This window comes from Phyllobates terribilis, unplaced genomic scaffold, assembly GCF_046119375.1.
Source record: "Phyllobates terribilis strain yellow unplaced genomic scaffold, ASM4611937v1 Scaffold_1__5_contigs__length_1240528914, whole genome shotgun sequence".
NCBI lineage: Eukaryota > Metazoa > Chordata > Amphibia > Anura > Dendrobatidae > Phyllobates > Phyllobates terribilis.
This window is the reverse complement of record NW_027362761.1, coordinates 972,979,304-972,999,458: the sequence shown is the minus strand read 5'-3', so window position 1 is coordinate 972,999,458 and position 20,155 is coordinate 972,979,304. Positions and strand designations below refer to the sequence as shown.

General features: G+C 42.9%; 1 protein-coding gene across 3 annotated transcripts in view; it reads right to left on the bottom strand.

The window, feature by feature from the left end:
- LOC141156404 (EF-hand calcium-binding domain-containing protein 6-like) overlaps window positions 1-20,155 on the bottom strand; it is a 320,593-nt gene that overhangs the window by 167,065 nt on the left and 133,373 nt on the right. For all 3 annotated transcript variants that reach the window (XM_073642612.1, XM_073642606.1, XM_073642599.1), the window contains 5 exons: window positions 19,766-19,866; window positions 18,099-18,241; window positions 16,054-16,250; window positions 12,755-12,862; window positions 8,267-8,332 (listed from right to left, as the gene is read on the bottom strand). In XM_073642612.1, coding sequence (XP_073498713.1) covers window positions 8,267-8,332; window positions 12,755-12,862; window positions 16,054-16,250; window positions 18,099-18,241; window positions 19,766-19,866 — 615 coding nt within the window. The remainder of the gene's footprint in view (window positions 1-8,266; window positions 8,333-12,754; window positions 12,863-16,053; window positions 16,251-18,098; window positions 18,242-19,765; window positions 19,867-20,155) is intronic.

Below are 20,155 nucleotides of genomic sequence, written 5' to 3'. Positions count from 1 at the left end.
CAGCATTGTCAGTTGACAGGTGAGTGCGCTTATCAGTTATAATTCCCTCAGCAGCACTAAAAACACGCTCCGATAACACGCTAGCGGCAGGGCAGGCCAGGACCTCCAAGGCGTACAGAGCGAGTTCATTCCAAGTGTCCAGCTTGGATACCCAATAATTAAAAGGCACAGAGGAATCACGGAGGATGCTGGTAGGGTCGGCAAGGTACTCCCTCACCATCTTTTGAAACTTTCCACTCCTTGTGAGAGTACCCCGCGCCTCAGTGCCTGTAAGCTGGGCGGGTCTCAAAACTGTCCCAGAACGTTGACAGTGTTACCCTGCCTCTGCTGGATTGGAGTTGCATCTCTCTCACCTGTACGCCTTGGTTGGGCAACGAACTGTGACCTCTGTTCAGATGGGAATTTTTTTAACAGTTCTGCAGCAAGGGCCTTCTGGTACTGCCCCATTTTTGTAGACCTCTCCACCTCAGGAATAAGAGAGTGAAAGTTCTCCTTGTAGCGGGGGTCTAAAAGTGTCACCAACCAGTAATGACTGTCACCCAACATTTTGACAACGCGAGGGTCACGGTTAAGGCAGCGTAACATAAAGTCAGCCATGCGTGCCAGACTGGTTAACAGGCAAGACTTCCGTGTCCTCACCAAGATGACGACTGACCATGCTCTCCTCCTCCTCCCCCCCCCCCTGTCCGAAGGCCACCCACGCTGAACCAACGGTATGACAGTTGTACAGGTACTACCGTCTACAGCGCATGATACCAGCTCCTGTTCTTCCTCCTCCTCCTCTCCCTCATTGTCCCCCAATGCACGTGGGGATGAGATGAGGCTGGGCTGTGTGTAATCGCCCGCTACGGCTTCTTGATCCATCTCATCATACTCTGGTTGCAATGCCTCCTCTTTAATTCTCCGCAGAGAGCGTTGCAAAAGACAGACAAGTGGGATGCTGACGCTAAGGATGGCGTCGTCGCCACTCACCATCTTGGTGGACTCCTCAAAGTTTGTCAGGATGGTACATATGTCAGACATCCAGGTCCACTCCTGAGGTCTTATGTGTGGAGTCTGACCTGAATATTGACGGCCTTGTTGCAGCTGGTACTCCACAACTGCTCTCTTCTGCTCACAAATCCTTTGCAACATGTGGAGGGTAGAGTTCTAACGTGTGGGGACATCACACACCAGAAGCTGCAAACGCTGCTGCAACACAGCAAGGGCGGCGGAAGCTGTAGACTACTTCCGAAAATGAGCTGACAGGCGGCATACTTTGACGAGCAGATCTGGCAACTCGGGGTACGATTTAAGAAACCGCTGAACCACAAGGTTAAGCACATGAGCCAGGCATGGTACGTGTGTGATCTCGCCTGACCGCCACCAGGTTACGGCCATTGTCACACACGACCATGCCTGGATGTAGGTTCAGTGGTCTCAGCCACAGATCTGCCTGCTCTTTCACAGCTGTCCACAACTCACAAGCAGTGTGAGGTTTATCACCTAAGCTTATGAGTTTCAGCACAGCCTGTTGCAGCTTGGCTGAGGCAGTACTGCAGTGCTTCCAGCTTGTAACTGATGTGGTGATATCTGAGATGGAGGCTGAACATGAGGAGGAGGAGGATGATGCGCAGGAGCTGTACACTGTGGGGGCAACTCTAACTGACATAGGGCCCGCAATCCTCGGTGTGGGGAGGATGTGTTCCGTCCCAAGGTCCGACTGGGTCCCGGCTTCCACTATGTTTACCCAGTGTGCCGTCAGGGAGATGTACCGTCCCTGGCCACAAGCACTTGTCCACATGTCTGTTGTCAGGTGGACTCTCCCAGTAACTGCGTTGTTGAGGGCACGGCAGATGTTTTGGGACACGTGCTTGTGTAGTGGGGGGATGGCACACCGGGCAAAATAGTGTCGGCTGGGTACCGAGTACCGAGGGACAGCCACCGCCATAAGGTTGCGGAAGGATTCCGTCTCCACCAGCCTAAAAAGCAGTATTTCCAACGCAAGCAGTCATGAAATGTGCAAATTTAGGATTGTGGCCTGTGGGGCGTTAGCTGCGAATTTGCGCTTTTGTTCAAAGGTCTGGGATATGGACAATTGAACGCTGTGGTGGGACGTGGACGTTGATGCTGTTTCTTGAGAAACTGCCATAACAAGTGAAGACTGAGAGGAGGGGGCATCTTTACATGCAGTATGGACAGGGGATTGCCTAGCACGCACAACAGGGGGTTCTCTTACACGCACAACAGCGGAAGAAGCAGTGGTGACATCTGCTGACACTGGTCGTGGACCCTGGGGTTCACCCCACAAAGTTGGGTGCTTTGCTGACCTGATCATGCTGGTGGTGGTCAGGCTGGTAGTTTTGTCACCCCTGCTGATGCTGGCATGGCAGGTGGTACAAATGGCCTTTTTGGGGATATCAGCAGAGTTTTTAAAAAAATTCCAGACTCTGGAAGACCTACAGGTTGTACTGGCAACATCCCTCGTGTTGGTGTTACGGGGAACGGTTGCCCGCCTTCTGTCTGCGGCCACCACACTGCTTCTTCCTGCCTGTTGGGGTACTCTGCCTCCCTCCCCCTCTGTGCTGCTGGCCTCGCTCTGCGTGTCCTCCTGCCACGTTGGGTCAGTTACTAGATCATCCACCACCTCCTCCTCTTCCACTTACGCACAACGGTCCTCCTCCTCACTTCGTGGCAATTGTGTCTCGTCATCGTCCACCTCTTGTGACAAATTGCCAGCGTCGCCTTCCTGTGGCCGTGGCTGTTCAAATATTTGGCCATCGCTACATGGGATCTCCTCTTCCACCACTTCAAGCGGAGCAGGCGAGGGGCCTAAATATGGAAATGGACCAGTGAACAGCTCTTCATAGTGTCCAACTGTGGAATCAGTTGCTGTTTGACGACACTCAGTATGGTGGGAGGAAGGAGCATCAGGGTGAGGAGGAGTATGAGGTCGAGACTCACGGCTACTAACACTTGACCGTGTGGAAGACAGACCGGAGGTGGTGGTGCCCAGGTGACTGGAAGTATTATCTGCTATCCAATTAATAACCTGTTCACACTGATCAGTTCGCAATAGTGGTCTTGTTGTTGTGTGCTTCCCTAGTAATTCGGTCAAGAACTGGGAGCGAGAAGATGTGGCTGTTGGTTGTGGCACATTTTCACCTTGGCCACGGCCCCGTCCTCTGCACGCACCATCACCAGAACGTCCAGTTCCAAGTCCCTTGCCACGCGCCTTGCCCATTGTAAATGAAGTAAAATAGCTTACACTCGCACTATCAATGGCAAAAGGGTAATAAAAAGGAGATTAGAACCGTGGAAGAGGAAAACCACAGTTCTATTTCTCTGGCCTACACCAGAATCTTTCAAACAGATATATTTGTGTCTGAACAGTCAGCGAGACACTCAAACTGTTTTTTTATGGAAAAAAGGCAAAAAGGTGGATACTACAGAGATTTGAACCGTGGAACTGCAAAACCACAGCTCTAGTTATCTGGCCGAAACCAGACTCTTTTAAACAGATATATTTGTGTCTGAACACTCACAGACACACTCTATATATTTATTTATTTTATTTTTTTTGGGGGGGGATACCAAAAGGTTAATAAGACGGGTATTTGTACAATCTGACTGAGGAAAAAAAAAAGAGGATTTAGATGAATAAAATTTTTTTCCTGGGGCTAAGTCTAGCAATTTGAGCAGCAGCACACAGAACTGTAATGCAGTGTTTGTTGGTATAACCACTGCGTCTCCTATACAGCATGCCTGCCTGATATCTGGGATGGATATTAGTCCTCAGAAGGACTGCTTGTTTGATTTTTGCAGGCTTTAGAGACCCTACACTACCTATTTCACAGTATAAATCTCTCCCTAGCTCAGCAGCACTCTCCCTACACTGTCTGATCCGGAGCGACTGTGTCCAAGATGGCGGCGCCCGGTTTTAAATACTCGAGGTGACGCTGTGCGGCCAGCCAATCACTGTAATGCCCACAACCAACATGGCTGCGGCACTACAGTGACTGGCTGGCAATCCCTGCATGTTGATTGGCTCTGTAAAGAGCGCCAAACATGCAGGGCGGAGACCTGAGCTCCCGCCCGAGTAACCCGAAAATGCTCGGTGCTCGCCGAACATCCCGAGTAGTGAGATGCTCGGGCGAGTACCGAGCAGTGTCGAGCATGCTCGCTCAACACTAATTATGATTAATCCCACATAAGCCTTAGCAGCTACAGTAGGATTTTCCAGATGTTACAGCAAAAACCATGGTCCTAAAGCCTTGGTGGCAAGATAGAAGTCTTTTATTAAAAATAAAAACATCCAAGCCCTCAAAGCCAACACTGTGCATCACCAAAGGAACACCATATCCAGCATGAAGCATGGGGGTGGCAGCATTATGTTTTGGGGCTGATTTTCAGTAGCTGGAATTGGAGCCTTAGTCAAGGTGGAGGGAATTATGAATAGTTCCACATATCAATCAATTTTGCATCAAAATCTTGAGGCCTCAGCTAAAAAGATAAAGATGAAGAGGAATTTCACCTTTCCGCACGACAATGACCCTAAGCATACCTCCAAACCAACAAAAGAATTGGTTCACCAGAAAATCAAAGTTTGGGAATGGCCAAGCCAGAGCCCAGACCTGAATCCAATTTAAAAATATGGGGTTGACCTGAAGATGACTCTGTACATAGGAGATGCCCTTGCATTCTGACAAATTTGGAGCGCTACTGCAAGCAAGAGTGGGAAAATATTGCCAATTCTAGATGTGCCATGCTGATAAACTCCTACCCAAAAAGACTGAATGTTGTTTTAAATTCCAAAGGTTATTCAACAAAGTACTAGTCTAAGGGTCCGTTAACATGGATGAACTGGTGACACTATATGACTACCAATCGGTAAACTTTTACCGATCGGCGGTCGTTTGAATGCCTGTTTCCAGTGTGCATAGGCTGCCATAGTTCTCGGCGATGTAATTCCTATTTACACAGGATGATACACTGCCGAGAACGATGATTTTTTTATGCTACATAAAAGATCATTTCACCTGATGACTGAGCATTTTGCTAGTTCATTGGATGATCAGCAGCCTGTTTACATTGTAAGATAATCATGAAACAAGCATTTTTAACAATGATTACCTTGCAGTGTAAATGCATATTTATGCAAGCAACCACATTATTTTAATTTATATTTGTCAGATTATGGGTTACATTAGATTTTCTGAAATTCTTCTTCTTGGTATGATTTTTTTACATGACAAATTTTAATGGGAGAAAAGACATGTTTCTACAATTTTGTTGCAACTTTTTTCATCAGTACCATTGCAATTTTAATCTGTGCAATAGCTTCTACAATCAGCTATAAAAAGAATAATAAATTCCATTGAGTTTTGTTCCCGGCCCGAGTACAAACAACATTTAAACCAAAATAATAAAAGGGATGTTCCCTTTCAATTAAATTTCTTCCCTAACTGCAGTTTGCTATTAAAAAAGACAAAATCGCGCTGTACTCGCCTTTCCTGGGTTAAACCGGCAATTGTCCACCACTGTTACCAGTGTTTGGTATTGGCCTTTACTGATTGCCGGCTGCGCGGTCATCATTATGTCACCGCTGCAGCCAATGCTAGACAATGTGAACAGTGGTAGAGACTCACCATTGTAACCTGGGAAAGGTGAGTACTGCACAATTTTGTTTTGCTTTTTATGGCAAACTGAAGCCAAGGATTCAATTAAGAGAATAATCCCTTGAAATAAACTCAATCATCTATATGTTTTATTAAATGTGTATATATGTGCATGTAATGTAGTGTGAGTGTATTAATATCTTAACCTACCGCTGCTTTCTTTGGTGTCCAGAGCCGTTCTGCTTCACTTCTGAATGACAGAAATCCTATGGTACCTCCACAGGCTTACATTGTAGATGCAACTTCTGGGTCACAAAGACCGCAGCGTGACCCAGCCATTCTGCAGAGGTGTGACGTCAATGAGAAGAACGGCGCTGGACACAGAGCAGCGGTAGGTGAGGATATTTATACACTCACACTACATTACATGCACATATACACACATTTAATAAAAAAAATATATACATGGGAGTGCTGCTTTAAGATTGGCCCCCATCCAGTACAGGAGGGGAAAACTAACCCTGTGGGATAATGTCCCATATTTAATAAAACAGTCATTTAAAAATTCCCAAAAAAATAATTGTTTAAATGAATTGCGCAAACTTATTAAAAAAAATGTTTTCCTATTAATAAATGTGGTCCATTTGTGGTGTCTGAAAGTCAAAAAATGAAAATCCATCACTGAACAGTCATAGATGTGTACCAGAATTTGTATCTGCCTTACAACATCTGTCCAAAACCTAACCCCTGTAAATATTCTAGGCATTTTTCAAATCTTTTGAATGAGAGAAAAGTTGCATATTCTAGTACAGTTATTGGAAAACATTCACTATGATTTATGAGTTTTACGGTACTGTTTATGCCAAAAATTGGTGTAAATTGATAAATAAATATAAGCCAATGTGTTTTTCTATAGTGCGAACTAATATCACATTAATAATAAGTGAAATATGAATATACAATCTGATACTTTTATCATCAGTTTGTAAAGTGGTAGGAAGAAGAGGTCTCACCGATTTGTCCCCTTTCAGCAATTGTGTTACTTTATATTTTGTTATTTGGGAGTCAGTGCATCTGTTACCACAGCTCACTGTCTGCATTATTGCTTTGTTAGCTTTATATTAAAAAGAGTGCCGTATCCTCACTCTGTCAAGAAGGGGTTAACTGACGTTAGGTTCTAGATGTGTTACACTTTTATGGCACGAAAGAGTGGGCTGAGTGATAGATGAGTGTGTGCTGCATGTTAGATGAGGACATAGTGAAGTGGAAGCAGAGAGTATCACTGACCCCGCCATTCTCTCAGGAGAGAAGATGGGAGATGTGAGCGACAGGTTGCTCAGTTTTGGTCGAAATCACAGAAAAGTGATTTTATCCTCCAAACTGTGTGTACTGTAATAGTGTCAGCAGCTGAGTGATACGAGGTGGTGTCTGATCAATAGGAACCTGAGGAAGCAACAAAGCCAGCACTAAAATAGGGTTGTATCTGCCATAGCAGGCTAGCAGAGAACTATTAGGACTGTCAGGAGCCAAGAAGAGCAGAGCCTGTTGTAGGCCTCACTGGGTATGGTGTGTTTGGTGACTGAAACAGAATAAGAGAAGAGTACAGTAGAAGTCTCAAGATGGTTACCCTCAAATCACTAAGGAAAAAGCACATCTCATCTGTAGATTGCAAGTTGTCTGCTCCGTTGCAATGTTTTCACTGTATTACTGTCACACACCTATCATGGGTCTGGGCTCTGCTCGCTTCACCCCAGTCAGCTAAACTTTCTTGTGCTTCACGTCAGGCTTTGTGAGCAGCCCGGCGTACTCCCATGTGGTGATCATCTACCTAGGCTTATATAAGGCCTACCAAGACACACACCTGTGTCTTGATATTAAGTCTTAGTTTGTAGGTGCGTCACGACCTGTTTGCAGTTGCCAGTACCTCTGCCACTTGTCTGCGGTTTCCTGGACGTCTCTAGTTTGCCGGCAGCTTCCAGTGCCTCTGCTACTTGTTTTTGGCTTTCAGTACCTCTGCTGCCTGCCTGCTGTCTCCAGAACGTCTCCTGTCTTACTGCAGCTTTCAATACCTCTGAGACCTGTCCGCGGTCTCCCAGACGTCTTTAGTCTGCCTGCGGCTTCCAGTACCTCTGCTGCCTGTCTGCGGTCTCAAGGACATCTCCGGGCTACCTGCGGCTTCAAGTACCTCAGCTACCTGTTTCTTGCATGCTTAATTTGCCTGATAGCCCATGTGTCCAACTGGACTTTGAGGATCCACCTCACATAGTGACCCTAACAATTACACAACCATTAAAAAAAAATGTTTCTTGGTAAGAATATTGATGCAACACAGCAAACGTGGAGTGTGCCACAATATTGTCTATGACGAGAAAATCATATATAGTGTACAGTATATGCATGATCGGACATACCATTGGTGCAACCTGTGCAGCCGCACAGGGGCCTAAGAGGTAAAATGGCCCACTAATACCTCCAAACCAGCACATAAAGTGGAGCATTATGATGAGCTATTGGCCTGCAAAGGGCATAGATATTGTTCCTGCACAAGGGTCCTTCTTTTGTCTTTGTCCACCCATAAATATATGACAGGAGATTCCGGTCCGTGGGAGAACATACTAGTAGCATGTATGTCCATGTCTTACTATGATTGTCATTTGATAGAATAATACCTGCTCTCTATTGCTGCTCGGAATTCCTGTTGGCTTATTACATTTCTCTTGAATTTATCAATTTTCCTAAAAAAAGAAAGTAACAAATTATTAGTCATGACATGCTATGTTATGTAGATTTCACATACCGTATTTGGGGATTATCATCATCATCATCAGTCATTTTTGGAATATCTATCCTTCTGATTACACATTTTCCCAAAAATTCTTCTCTGCCGATAATACAGATAGATACAGATTAAAGGGTAAAACCTACACCCCAGGGGACATACATGGCCCATGATAATGGTTTGCAGAGCCTTCATTTCCAAGGACAAAGACATGTATATATGCATCGTAATAAAGAGGCACATCATTCTGATGAGTAGAGAAGGGTTCAGTCATTAGATGGTGGCTCAGTTCTCCCTTCTCTCTTGCTAGAACATAATTATCAGTGAAGGAAGATGCATGTGAACGCTTTCTTTGCTTTAATTCACCTTTTATGCCACCACTGGTGATAGCTCCTTATAATACAGAGGTGTGAAAGTGTTTGCCCACTTCCTGATTTCTTATTTTTTTGCATGTTTGTCACACTTAAATGTTTCAGATCACAAAACAAATTTAAATATTTGACAAAAATAACACAAGTAAGCACAAAATGCAGTTTTTAAATGAAGGTCATTATTAAGGGAAAAAGAAATCCAAACCTACAGGGCCCTGTATGAAAGTGATTGCCCCCCCTAAACCTAATAACTGGTTGGGCCACCCTTAGCAGCCACAACTGCAATCAATCGTTTGTGATAACTGGCAATGAGTCTTTTACAATGCTCTGGAGGAATTTTGGCCCACTCATCTTTGCAAAATTGTTGTAATTCAGTCACATAGGAGGGTTTCCGAGCATGAACCACCTTTTTAAGGTCATGCCAAAGCATCTCAATCGGATTAAGGTCAGGACGTTGACTAGGCCTCTCCAAAGTCTTAATTTTGTTTTTCTTAAGCCATTCAGAGGTGTGTTTTGGATTTTCCTGCTAAATAACCTAAGTGCGCTTCAGCTTGAGGTCACAAACAGGATTTCTTGGTAGAAAGCAGAATTCATGGTTCCATTTACCACAGCAAGTCTTCTATGTCCTGAAGCGGCAAAACAGCCCCAGACCATCACACTATCACCATCATATTTTACTGTTGGTATGATGTTCCTTTTCTGAAATGCTGTGTTACTTCTATGCCAGATGTAATGAGACATACACCTTCCAAAAATTTCAACTTTTGTCTTCTCAGTCCACAGTTCTCCCAAAAGTCTTGGTGATCATCAAGATGTTTTCTGGCAAAACTGAGACGAGCCTTTATGTTCTTTTTGCTCAGCAGTGGTTTTCGTATTGGAACTCTGCCATGCATGCCATTTTTGTCCAGTCTCTTTTTTTATGGTGGAGTCATGAACACTGACTTTAACTAAGGCAAGTGAGGCCTGCAGTTCTTTGGATGTTGTTGTGGGGTCTTTTGTGACCTCTTGGATGAATCGTCGCTGCGCTCTTGGGGTAATTTTCGTCGGCCGGCCACCCCTGGGAAAGTTCACTACTGTTCCATGTTTTCACCATTTGTTAATAATGGCTCTCACTGTGGTTTGCTGGAGTACAAAAGCTTTAGAAATGGCTTTATAACCTTTTCCAGACTGATAACTCTCAATTACTTTGTTTCTCATTTGTTCCTGAATTTCTTTGATTTCTTTGAATCACAGCATGATGTATAGCTTTTGAGGACCTTTGGTCTACTTCACTTTGAAGTGATTTCTTGATTGAGAACAGGTGTGGCAGTAATCAGGCCTGTGCTTGGCTAGGGAAATTGAACTCGGCTTCTCAAAGATGTGATAAACCACAGTTACTTTATGTTTTAAGGGGAGGTGGGGGCAAATTACTTTTTCACATTCGGCCCTGTAGGTTTGGATTTCTTTTTCCCTGATCATAAAGACCTTCATTTAAAAACTGTATTTTGTGTTAACTTTGTCTAATATTTAAATTTGTTTTGTGATCTGAAACATTTAAATGTGACAAACATGCAAAAGAATAAGAAATCAGGAAGGGGGCAAACATTTATTTTTTTGGTCACTTTTGGGTACGTCAAATCAAATATTCTGTTTATGAAGAATTATTTTTTTTAAAGGGATATTTTTTAGTAGAGACATTTATGGCACATCCCTGATTGCCCCTTTGGCACTCCATAGAGGAACAGTTACGGGTGAGTTACTGGTGACAACATGTGCATGCTACGCTCTCCATTGTTGTCTATGAAAATTGCAAGGAGTCTCTAAAGTTAAACTATCATCTCTTGGACATTGATGTTATATGATGTTGACATTCAATAAATCTCCAATACAGCAATACTTCTTTACAGCACCACTCCAGCATTTTTTTTATTTAACCTCCGGTGTTTTATCACTAATGTCTGTTCCCTGCCTTTAGTAAAATACTGACCAACCACCGTCATCTGTTCTTTCCGGGGGCACTCCAGTCCGGTTCCACCATTTTGTGACCACGGCTCCTGAGTAGTCAGAGGTCAGAGGTAGCGGTCACAAGCTCCCAATGTAAGTCTATGAGGGCCTCGTTCTCATAGAATTATATTGAGAAGTGACGTACAGCTCACCCAGCAAATCCTGGAGTGAGCACAACCTGAAGAAGACGACCGTACCAGTGCCGAGAACAGAGGAAGATGGCGGCTGGTGAGTATAATACTAGGGCAGGAAACATACATTAGTGATGCCACTACAGCAGTGAACTAAAAAAAATGACGTAGTGGTGCTTTTAGCTTTATTGCAGCTTTTGGGACAATATAATCTAACAATATGGACCAAAGGCATTGTGCACCCCAGAGCTACATAAATTCAATAGCTAATTTAAAACTCTTTTTGCTGTTGATTCAATTCTAATATTCAGCTGTTACTGAATAATAATGGTTATGTCCAAAAATAGTTGGTGGAGAAATTTTATACACTAATTTTTAAAGGGCAAAATCTTGTGCATCATCAGAACTGACGGAATTTCAGTCCGTACTGATATTTGTGACCTTCAAGATCCACAATGGAAGAAAGCTGAACCAGCATCTAGTGAAAAAAGCGGGTGGTTTGTTTTATTCTAGTGACACATTAATGACACCTGTAACAATTGTTATTAAAAATAAAAATACTCTTATTTCTGCAGGCTTTTTCCTTTTTATAACAATATGGGTTTAAGATGAAGCTCAGAGGAACAGTGAACTATAGCATCATTGCTTCACATCATTGCCGGTAACATTGGTGCTGCTCACAGCTTGTGATTCGGAATTCTTAAACAAGATGTTATACGGTAACTACTGTAATATATGGTTTGGTTGTAAAAAGTATCCAGCAATTATAATTGTCTATACTCTCATTTGCAAAATAATCTGCCCATTTTTCTGGATGTAGTACAAATCTGAAAAAATCTGCACCATTTAATATTGTAATATCTTATTGACTGTTTAAGATTATACATTTCTTATACTTGAGTCCAACATATATAACACTTTTTGACCATCTGATTGTTGTAAGGCAGGATTTCAGGATCTTATTATACTGTAATTAGGAGTAAAAATTGATCTATCTTCAACTGTTAAAAGCTGTCATGATTCCTCCACTCAGTGTGTCTTGGACGCGGTGACAGACTGCTCAGTCGTCCAATCTAGTGCAGGGGCGTACTGAGCTGTCGGTATTTTGATAGACAGCTCAGCCGTCCAATCTGAGACTGGGAGGTGCTGAGCTTCTATCAGGTGTTCCCTGTTCTGAGTGATTACCCAGCTACTTGGCTAAGCTGTCAGTCCCAGATCTCAGCGAATCATAGCATTTACTCAGTGGTTTGCCTTGTATTCTTGTGTTCTGTTTATTGATCTATTGCAGCCTGACCTTGGACCTCATTCTGACCTTCCGTTTGCCTAGCCCCTTTGCTTTGATCCACTATTTTCCTGGTATTCTGACCTTAGACCGTTACCTGACTACGCCTTTGTCTTTTCCCTTTTGTTTACTAATTGCTCTCTTGGTATCTGACCCCAAAATGTTTGACTACCCTGCCTCATGGCTTGTCTGAGTATTGACTAGCGTCACAAAAACTATTATGACTTTTCCCCTTTTTGAAATTAACATGGACATGACAGATCATACTAGACTTTCTTGAAGACCTGATGCCGTATAGCCCTAAAGTTCACAAAAAGTCCACTAGGGGGCTCACTATCCCATGTGAAAAACTAGAGATGTGACATCAGCAATTGGTTCAGTTATAGATGCTTCATTGTATAATAATTGTATAACTGTATATAAATTGTATAATGTTTTATTTCCAACCTACACACCTCCCAAACTTTTTCATTGCAGTCTATTTTACAATCTGCAGAACATGTAGATCATATAAATTCAAGATATAGAAAATTAAAATAATTTAAAAGCATTTAAATTCTGCTTTCTAAGATCAAGCTGATGCAAAGATAAAATGAGAAAAGAAAACCTACTCAAAAGTTGCCAGAAGGGCCAAGAAGTCAGACTGGAAGAGGTTTGCAAGTCGTGCTTCCACTGCAGTTAGTGTAGACGAGGGGCTGATAGCTCCTTCCCGATGAAACCTGCAATTGAAAAAACAGAATTAATGCTGGAAGAATAACCAGAGATAGGTAAATTCAGCAAGATACATGTATGGGACCAGAATGATAAACAGATAAACCTCATGTATAATGAAATTGCCTACAAATAATTTCCCTTATATGCATAGTGCCAGCAGACATAAGAAATCCGTGTATAACAGTAATCTAAATCTGGAATATTTTATATTATAATTAGTAGATTTTTTGCTACTATGCCATAGTTACATTATTCTAAAAATCAAATATGCATTCATTCAATATGGAAACTTCATCAACTCAATATGTAACCACGAAGTTCCACTATATTAGAAATGTAGTCTGTAGTGCCACCCAATGGACAAATGTGCAAATGCATGAAGTGATACAAATGTATGCTAAAAACCACCATAGAACCCACACATAATACATACTTCTCTGTTATATTTTCTCATTTATTATTGAATTGGTGAGTCTAAAAAAATTGATATTTGCATGTATTCTATTAAGTTAATACATTTTATTGAAAAATGATCTAAAATTAAATCAATAGGTCAGTTTAGTTTATGAAAAAAATATTTTATTATATTCTGTTCTCATTTAACCTTTTTCTAAGTTAAAAAGTATTGAGATAAAAAATATAAATATCTTTATTATGTGCAGACCTTCTATTTCTCTGTTAAGGGTATAAATAATATATGATTGCAAAACATGTCCCTATTGTACAATTTACCCAAATTGTGTGAAACATTGTCCTGCTGGCATACATGCAGCTAGTTCCTTATTGTTTTCTTTTCTACTATATTGAAAAATATGGTCCACTATACTTTTCAATACAAGGGGATTCCACAAAAAAATTGTGCATTTTTAACCATTACATCACTAGGCAATATGTAGAATATTATAGTATATAGTGGGTAGAATACGGGGCCATAAATCAACATATATGTGCAAAATGTTACAGACATATATATGCATTAATAATTAAAAGGTAGCAATATATTTTATCTTTCTCCAATCTGTTTTTAATTCAGTTTTTTTTATTTTACTTACAGGGGGGTATTTTGCTGGGGTTACTGTTAACAGCATTTTTGGATATATGTTCTACAGTTGCCACATGGATTATAAAGAGCAGTAGAAAGCAAAATATTAAAGTCATTGACTTCTATAGAAGAGTTTTCTAGGCGTGCTCTGTGATCTGTGCAGAGAGGAGGAGGTTAGATGTGATCACTTATTGTGAATGATGGGTCTTATGTAGTGATGAGCGAGTATGTTCTGTTAACCCTTTCGGGGAGCATGCTTGGGTGCTCGCTGAGTATCTTCAGCGTGCTCTGGTGTTATGTTTGAGTCACTCCGTGTGCATGATTAGCGACTGTTTGACAGCTGTAATACATGTGAGGAATGCGCACAGAGTGACTGAAGCATAACACCCGAGCACACTGAAGATACTCAAGAAAACCCTTGCGCACGCTCATAAATCTCGAGTAACGAGCATGCTCGCTCATCACTAGTTCTGTGTTATCTATCTATAGTTGTGACGCACCCCCTGGGCCGTGGGGTACTCGGTAGCCGGGCCGGTCGGTGCTGGGGATGTCACGGTGGCAGTGACCCCGTCCGTGACCCAAAGCAGTCAATAAAAGGGGAATAAAGTTTTTAGAGATAATGTTCGTGACGCCACCTGTGGTATGCGGCTATATGAGGCCGCCGCTGCGGTGCACATTCTCTGGAGCTGATGGTGACGCAGCAGAGTTGGTTCAGCTCTCCACAGGCAGAGCTTAGCCCAGGGCAGTAGATGGTGATTTTATGAGTTAGATGTTTGTTGGTGCAGTGTAGTGCAGAGCTGGTGATGGCGCAGCAATTATTCAAGGGGCACAGTGGGGTGCAGTCTTCAGATTTTACTCACAGTTGTTAAGTTCCTCAGGTTACACTTTCCGGATTATAACCTCCCACGTTGTCCTGTGTCTTCCGAGGTGGTGATCCAGCAAACTCTCAGGTATTTCAGGAGCACTTAAACGGGACCCCGTTCTATGTACCTTTCCCGGTCGTCTCACTGCGCTGGCTCTCACCCTCCTGCCCTGCGCCTCACAATCAGTGTCCCAAGCCAGTGACCTCAGGCCTTCTAGGGCGACTTGCAATCCCCTGGACCCTATGTGGCCACCTTTTCGGTGATATAATTGTGGCTGTTGGCTGCAGCACCTTGAAAATGCAGCAGCCTTCGGTTATCTAGCCAGGTTATAGGCCGGTCCCCTCTCTGTGGCCTGATCTCTCCTCGTCAGCGTGGATTCGGGCGCACGGGTGGCATCCGCACTCACTGTGCCCTTGGGATCCCCTCTGTTCCTCCTGGAGCCCTCCTCACTGCTCCTCTCTTCTTTCCTCTCCCTCTCTCCTGGGCCTCTCTCACTAGGCCCGACTCCGCTCACTCTACTGAACTCATGCTCCAAGCACTGGAGCCAGGAGCATGGACCCTTCTGCACTACTCTCCTGAAAAGGGACTGGACCCTTCTAGATGTTTCTCTCTGTCTTTTATACTCCTACCCTCTGTGCTCCACTGAACCTCTTCCTCCACCCACCTCTTCTACCTAGTTCCACTCTCCAGCTAGGGACCAGGGACTGTGCTCTCCCTTAGGAGCAATCTCGCTCCCCCCCCCACTGAAATGGAGTGTGTTGGATGTGGGTGTGTGGGTCCTGGGTAGTACTCCCTCCTTACCTGAGAGTGGGGTACCACACCTCTGGGTGAGATGCTGTACCTCTGTGGTAACTTGACCCGCAGGGGCGCCACAGTTGTATCTTTCATTATAATCTTGCCAAACATGATAATGGCATGACTGCTGAAAAGTGACCTCGGCAGAACAGCAGGTATCATGTTAATATTTGGCTTAGTGAAAATTGCAAGATTTTAAGGATTTTTTGAATATTGATTGATGTAAATACTTTTATTCCCAAAAATTGGCTAACCAGAAAAAATATATATATGCAAGCTTCCAGAGCACAGGGGCTCCTTCTTCAGGCAACATTACAAATGAAAATTATTGTAATATGGAAATAGATGAAAATAAATCATCAACATTTTTTAAAAATACATTTAACACAAAAGCTTAATATAGACAATATGTAATTTTCCAATGACATTCCCTTTAGGGTGATCACTACAGGCTACAAAGAATCACAATATTTCTGTAAATGATCAGTATGGTTACCTATGGTTTGGGTCAGAGAGTATCTTGTGTGTGATGCCTTTCTCGCTGCGGTCTTGGAAATTTCTTAGTAGATCCATGTAACTGATGCCGGTAAGAGAGTTTTCAAGCCCACATCTTGCCAGGAACAGGTTAAAGTGTTCATCTTTTAGTTTTAGGTCAAACTTTTCCAATACTGTCAGAAAATCATCTTTCTCAACCTTAAGACGTAGAAAAAGTACATTTAAGTTTGTGGATATTTCATAATTACTCAAAGTTCGGCAAACACAAGCAGAAAAATTAATCCTTTTATGTTGTTCACAACATGCTGTTCATGTAACATACTATAGATGTAGAATGTAATAAAAAGAAATTTAAAGAATTCCCCAAAGTAGTTATCAAAGTCATAGGTCAGAGGCCTCAATCCATAATAGCTAATTGGTTAAGTAGTCTTTGATATCACACTAAAACTGGATCCTGGGATTTTCCAGTTAAAAATGTAAAAATGAAGATATTTATACAGCGTTGCAGGTAATTTCTCAGCAGGCTATTACTATGTAATCTGAGGACAGCATGAGGCAGGAGCTGAGACACATATTTCAGGGATGTGTTGCTTACTAGGCTGTGTGCTGTTGTTTTAAAATAATGCATGTTTTATCACCAGGAGATTATCACTGCCTGGACTACAGCTCACATGAACCCTGGTCTCACCGCGTCCCCTTCTCTGATTAGCAGCTCACTGTCATAGACAAAATACACAGACACTTTTGGTTTGGGCGTGGTTAGCTTTCTCAGCTCTGCTACATGTGTAATGCTGTGCTGGAATGCAACGCACAGAGACACAAGGCAAGGACAGTCGGAGATGATTATAAACAGTTTATGTATATATAAAACAGGTATTCTGAACAAGGGGATAACAACAAGGGTATTGAACGGTAATTTGAAATATTAGCAAAATACGAAGTCTCTCAAAGTAATGTGGTGCACCCAGCCAGGGAGTCACCACGTCAGTTCTTTATCTCTGTATAGGGCCCTAGCGGGGGTCACCGGTTATTCCCGCTAGGCCGAAAGTCTTTTCTGGACAAAATCAATTAAAGCAAGTTTAGCTTATTCCACCCAAACTGTTCCCCTCCCAACCTGAGTACCTAAACCCAACTGGCCCTGGTACAATGAGTGAACAGTGGAAGTGACAACCCTGTTCACGTATGCAGCTCTTCTGCTTTCACTGGTGTGATTTTCCTGGCTCAGCAGTCTCCCAACTCCTCTCTTCCTGGCCGTTGGAGGCAGTTTCTCAAGCCGTGGTCCAGACCTCGTCTGTCGGCGGGCGACGTCGGGTTTCGCGAACTCACTCAGCACCTCAAGCAGGTTCCGACTCTCCTCAGTAGGCACAGCACTCGAGTCACATCTGTGAGGGATCCGGAGCTCATCCACCGGCGCCCGGCTGTGGCACCTCACAGGCCTCCGGTTTAGGCCTGCCACGCGGGGCTTCTCAGCACGCAGGGAGCACGTCTGCTCCTCTCTGCTGCTTGGCACCAAAAACCCCTCAGGCTTGGCGCGCTGGCCTCTTGTACCTTGGAACTCCTTCCTGGAAGCCACCTGACTGGGTCCAGCGTCTAAATCTGCTCCCCCTTCACCTTCTCTTGAACATCTCGGGTCCACATGACTGTGCCTGACCAGCAGATGGCAATATCTCTCTATCTTTGAAGCATCCTGTAAGAATCCTCTTAGAGGCCCTTTCGTCTCCATTACACATGCTACATCTAAAACTCTGATTGTGTCAAGGAGGCCCCCATATACAAGGTATGATCGACTGGTCCTGTAGAAATTTTCACCAATGACCTTCCTGGTACTACTATAGTGTGGGTTTACATAAATCCTGCCCCTTTCGGCCATCATTGGCACATTTTTGAAAATTGTTGTGTATTACAGTATATTTTATCGTAGATTATTCATAGTTTTGCTTCTTTATACATATGCTTTGTGGAATATTTTCTGCAAACTTCCATATTTCGTTCACAGTTACAGTAAATGAACTACAACATTTTTACATAAAACATAGTTCTACCCACCTTGCCAATTCTTTGAGGATCACGCCTTTCAAATTCTTCTTTCATGCTCCAAAAGCCTTCTCTGAATTTATCTTTCAACCATTTCTCAATGTTGAGAGAGGCTTTCCGCTCTAGTTCTGCCCAAGACATTTCTCGGGATTGTACTGATGGAATTGGAGAAGCGGATTATGAAACACAGACTGAATCATTATTTACAGGCAGTACACTAAATACTAAGTACAGAGCAGGTTTACACGTACGGCAATCATGTGAAAACATAAGGATCAAGTTCTGTAGTGTCTGTCCTATCTAGGACAAACTAATGACTAAGATTGTGGACCCTGATGTTTGCAGATTAAGTAATATGGGGCCCATAACCTGCTATAGGAAAATACTGAACTTTTAGGTGTCTCTACCTAGTTTCATTTCTAAAAAAGTTTTTCAATGATTTTTATGGAATCCATGAGAAAAAAATGTCATGCTCCAACTCATTTCACATTGCAGAGCCTAATGCTACTATAAGAGAATAAGCTGCTTCACATCATATAGTAACACAGATCGCCTACAGTTTTGTAACATGGACCCAGGGTTGGACTGGCCCGCAGGAGAACAGGAGAATCCTCTGGTGGGCCACCACCCTCTGATAAGAGCAGTACTTGGCACATTGTACGTGAATCACTATGTACAGACAAAGGCAGCATCTTATTCATTTAACAATCTACCCAGTTCATTGTTATATAAATCTGTGATTCAGGATAAATGTCACATTTGCATGTAGCTGAACAGAGGGGCCCTGGAGTTGGTTACTGGCAGGCCCTTGGCACCCCAGTTCAATGATGGACCCCATAGGAACTGTGTGCTAAAACACAAGGCCGGTCAACACAGTCACAGCCTTTTCATTTGTTAATAATGACAACTTAATGAACCTCCTGCTGATTTTTTTTTTTTTTTTAATTCTAGGTTTAGACCCTGAACTCTTACAATTGTAACATGTTCAGTTTTATCTAATTCACATGTGAGAGAAGTGAGGACAGAGATTCTACCCACATGCCCAACACATTTTCCAAAGAGTCATTGAAACAGAAGGAAATCCTTTAACATGACACATGTACTTAAAGAAGATCTGTCACTAGCTCAAAAAAGTTAAATACCTTGTGTAAAATCCCTGCGCTCACTTGATTCTGCAGGTCTTTTCCGTTTTGTAATGCGTCACTCCATTGCAGAGATATTTACTCTTGCTGATTTTGGAGCTCACTATGTGAAATTTGTGCTTGCAGTCTAACTGGGTGTTTCTGCAGTCTTCTCTGGGGGATTGTGCTTTCATTCCACCCTCTCAGACACTGCCAATCACAGCTCCGCGGTGTCTGAGACTGTTAGATCAGCTGCTGAGTTGTGACTGGCAGTGTCTGGTAGGGAAGGATAAAAGCGCACACCCCAGAGAAGACTCTGAAGAAACACTCAGTTGCTCTACAAGCAGAGATTTCGCATAGTGTGCTCCAAAAAGCATCAAATGTGAATATCTCTGCAATGGAATGACACAGCTCAAAGCGGAAAAGAACGTCCGAATCAGGGGAGCTCAGGAATTTTTACAAGGTATTGACATTTTTTTTTCAAGTACCAAGTTTTCTTTAATGAACATGTGTTGAAGGCAGTGGAAAAATGAGTTAATTTACTTTCTAACGTCCTACCTTTAGTTTTTATGTTGCTTGATGACTGATTCTGTATTTCATGTCCAAGTCTTTTCAGTAGATAATCTGTCTTAATGACATTGGTTCCGTCCACATCGTACCTAATATATGGGCACATAACCAATTTGACAAAATAAAATTGCAATCCAAAGACATTTTAACACATGGCACAAAAACTCCAATAAAACAACTAGCTGCAGTAAAGAAGATTTATGTGCATGTATGTAATGGAGTGGAAGAGCTGTCAACACCCACCTTGAAGATCGTATTGTAATATAATGCATTGACTTTGTTCTATGTTGGTATATCTGTTCTGTGGCCTGCAGCACTTGGTTAGCCTGCAGATGGGGTTAATTGTTAGGTCTGCCCATATTGGGAGGTTAAGTGGGT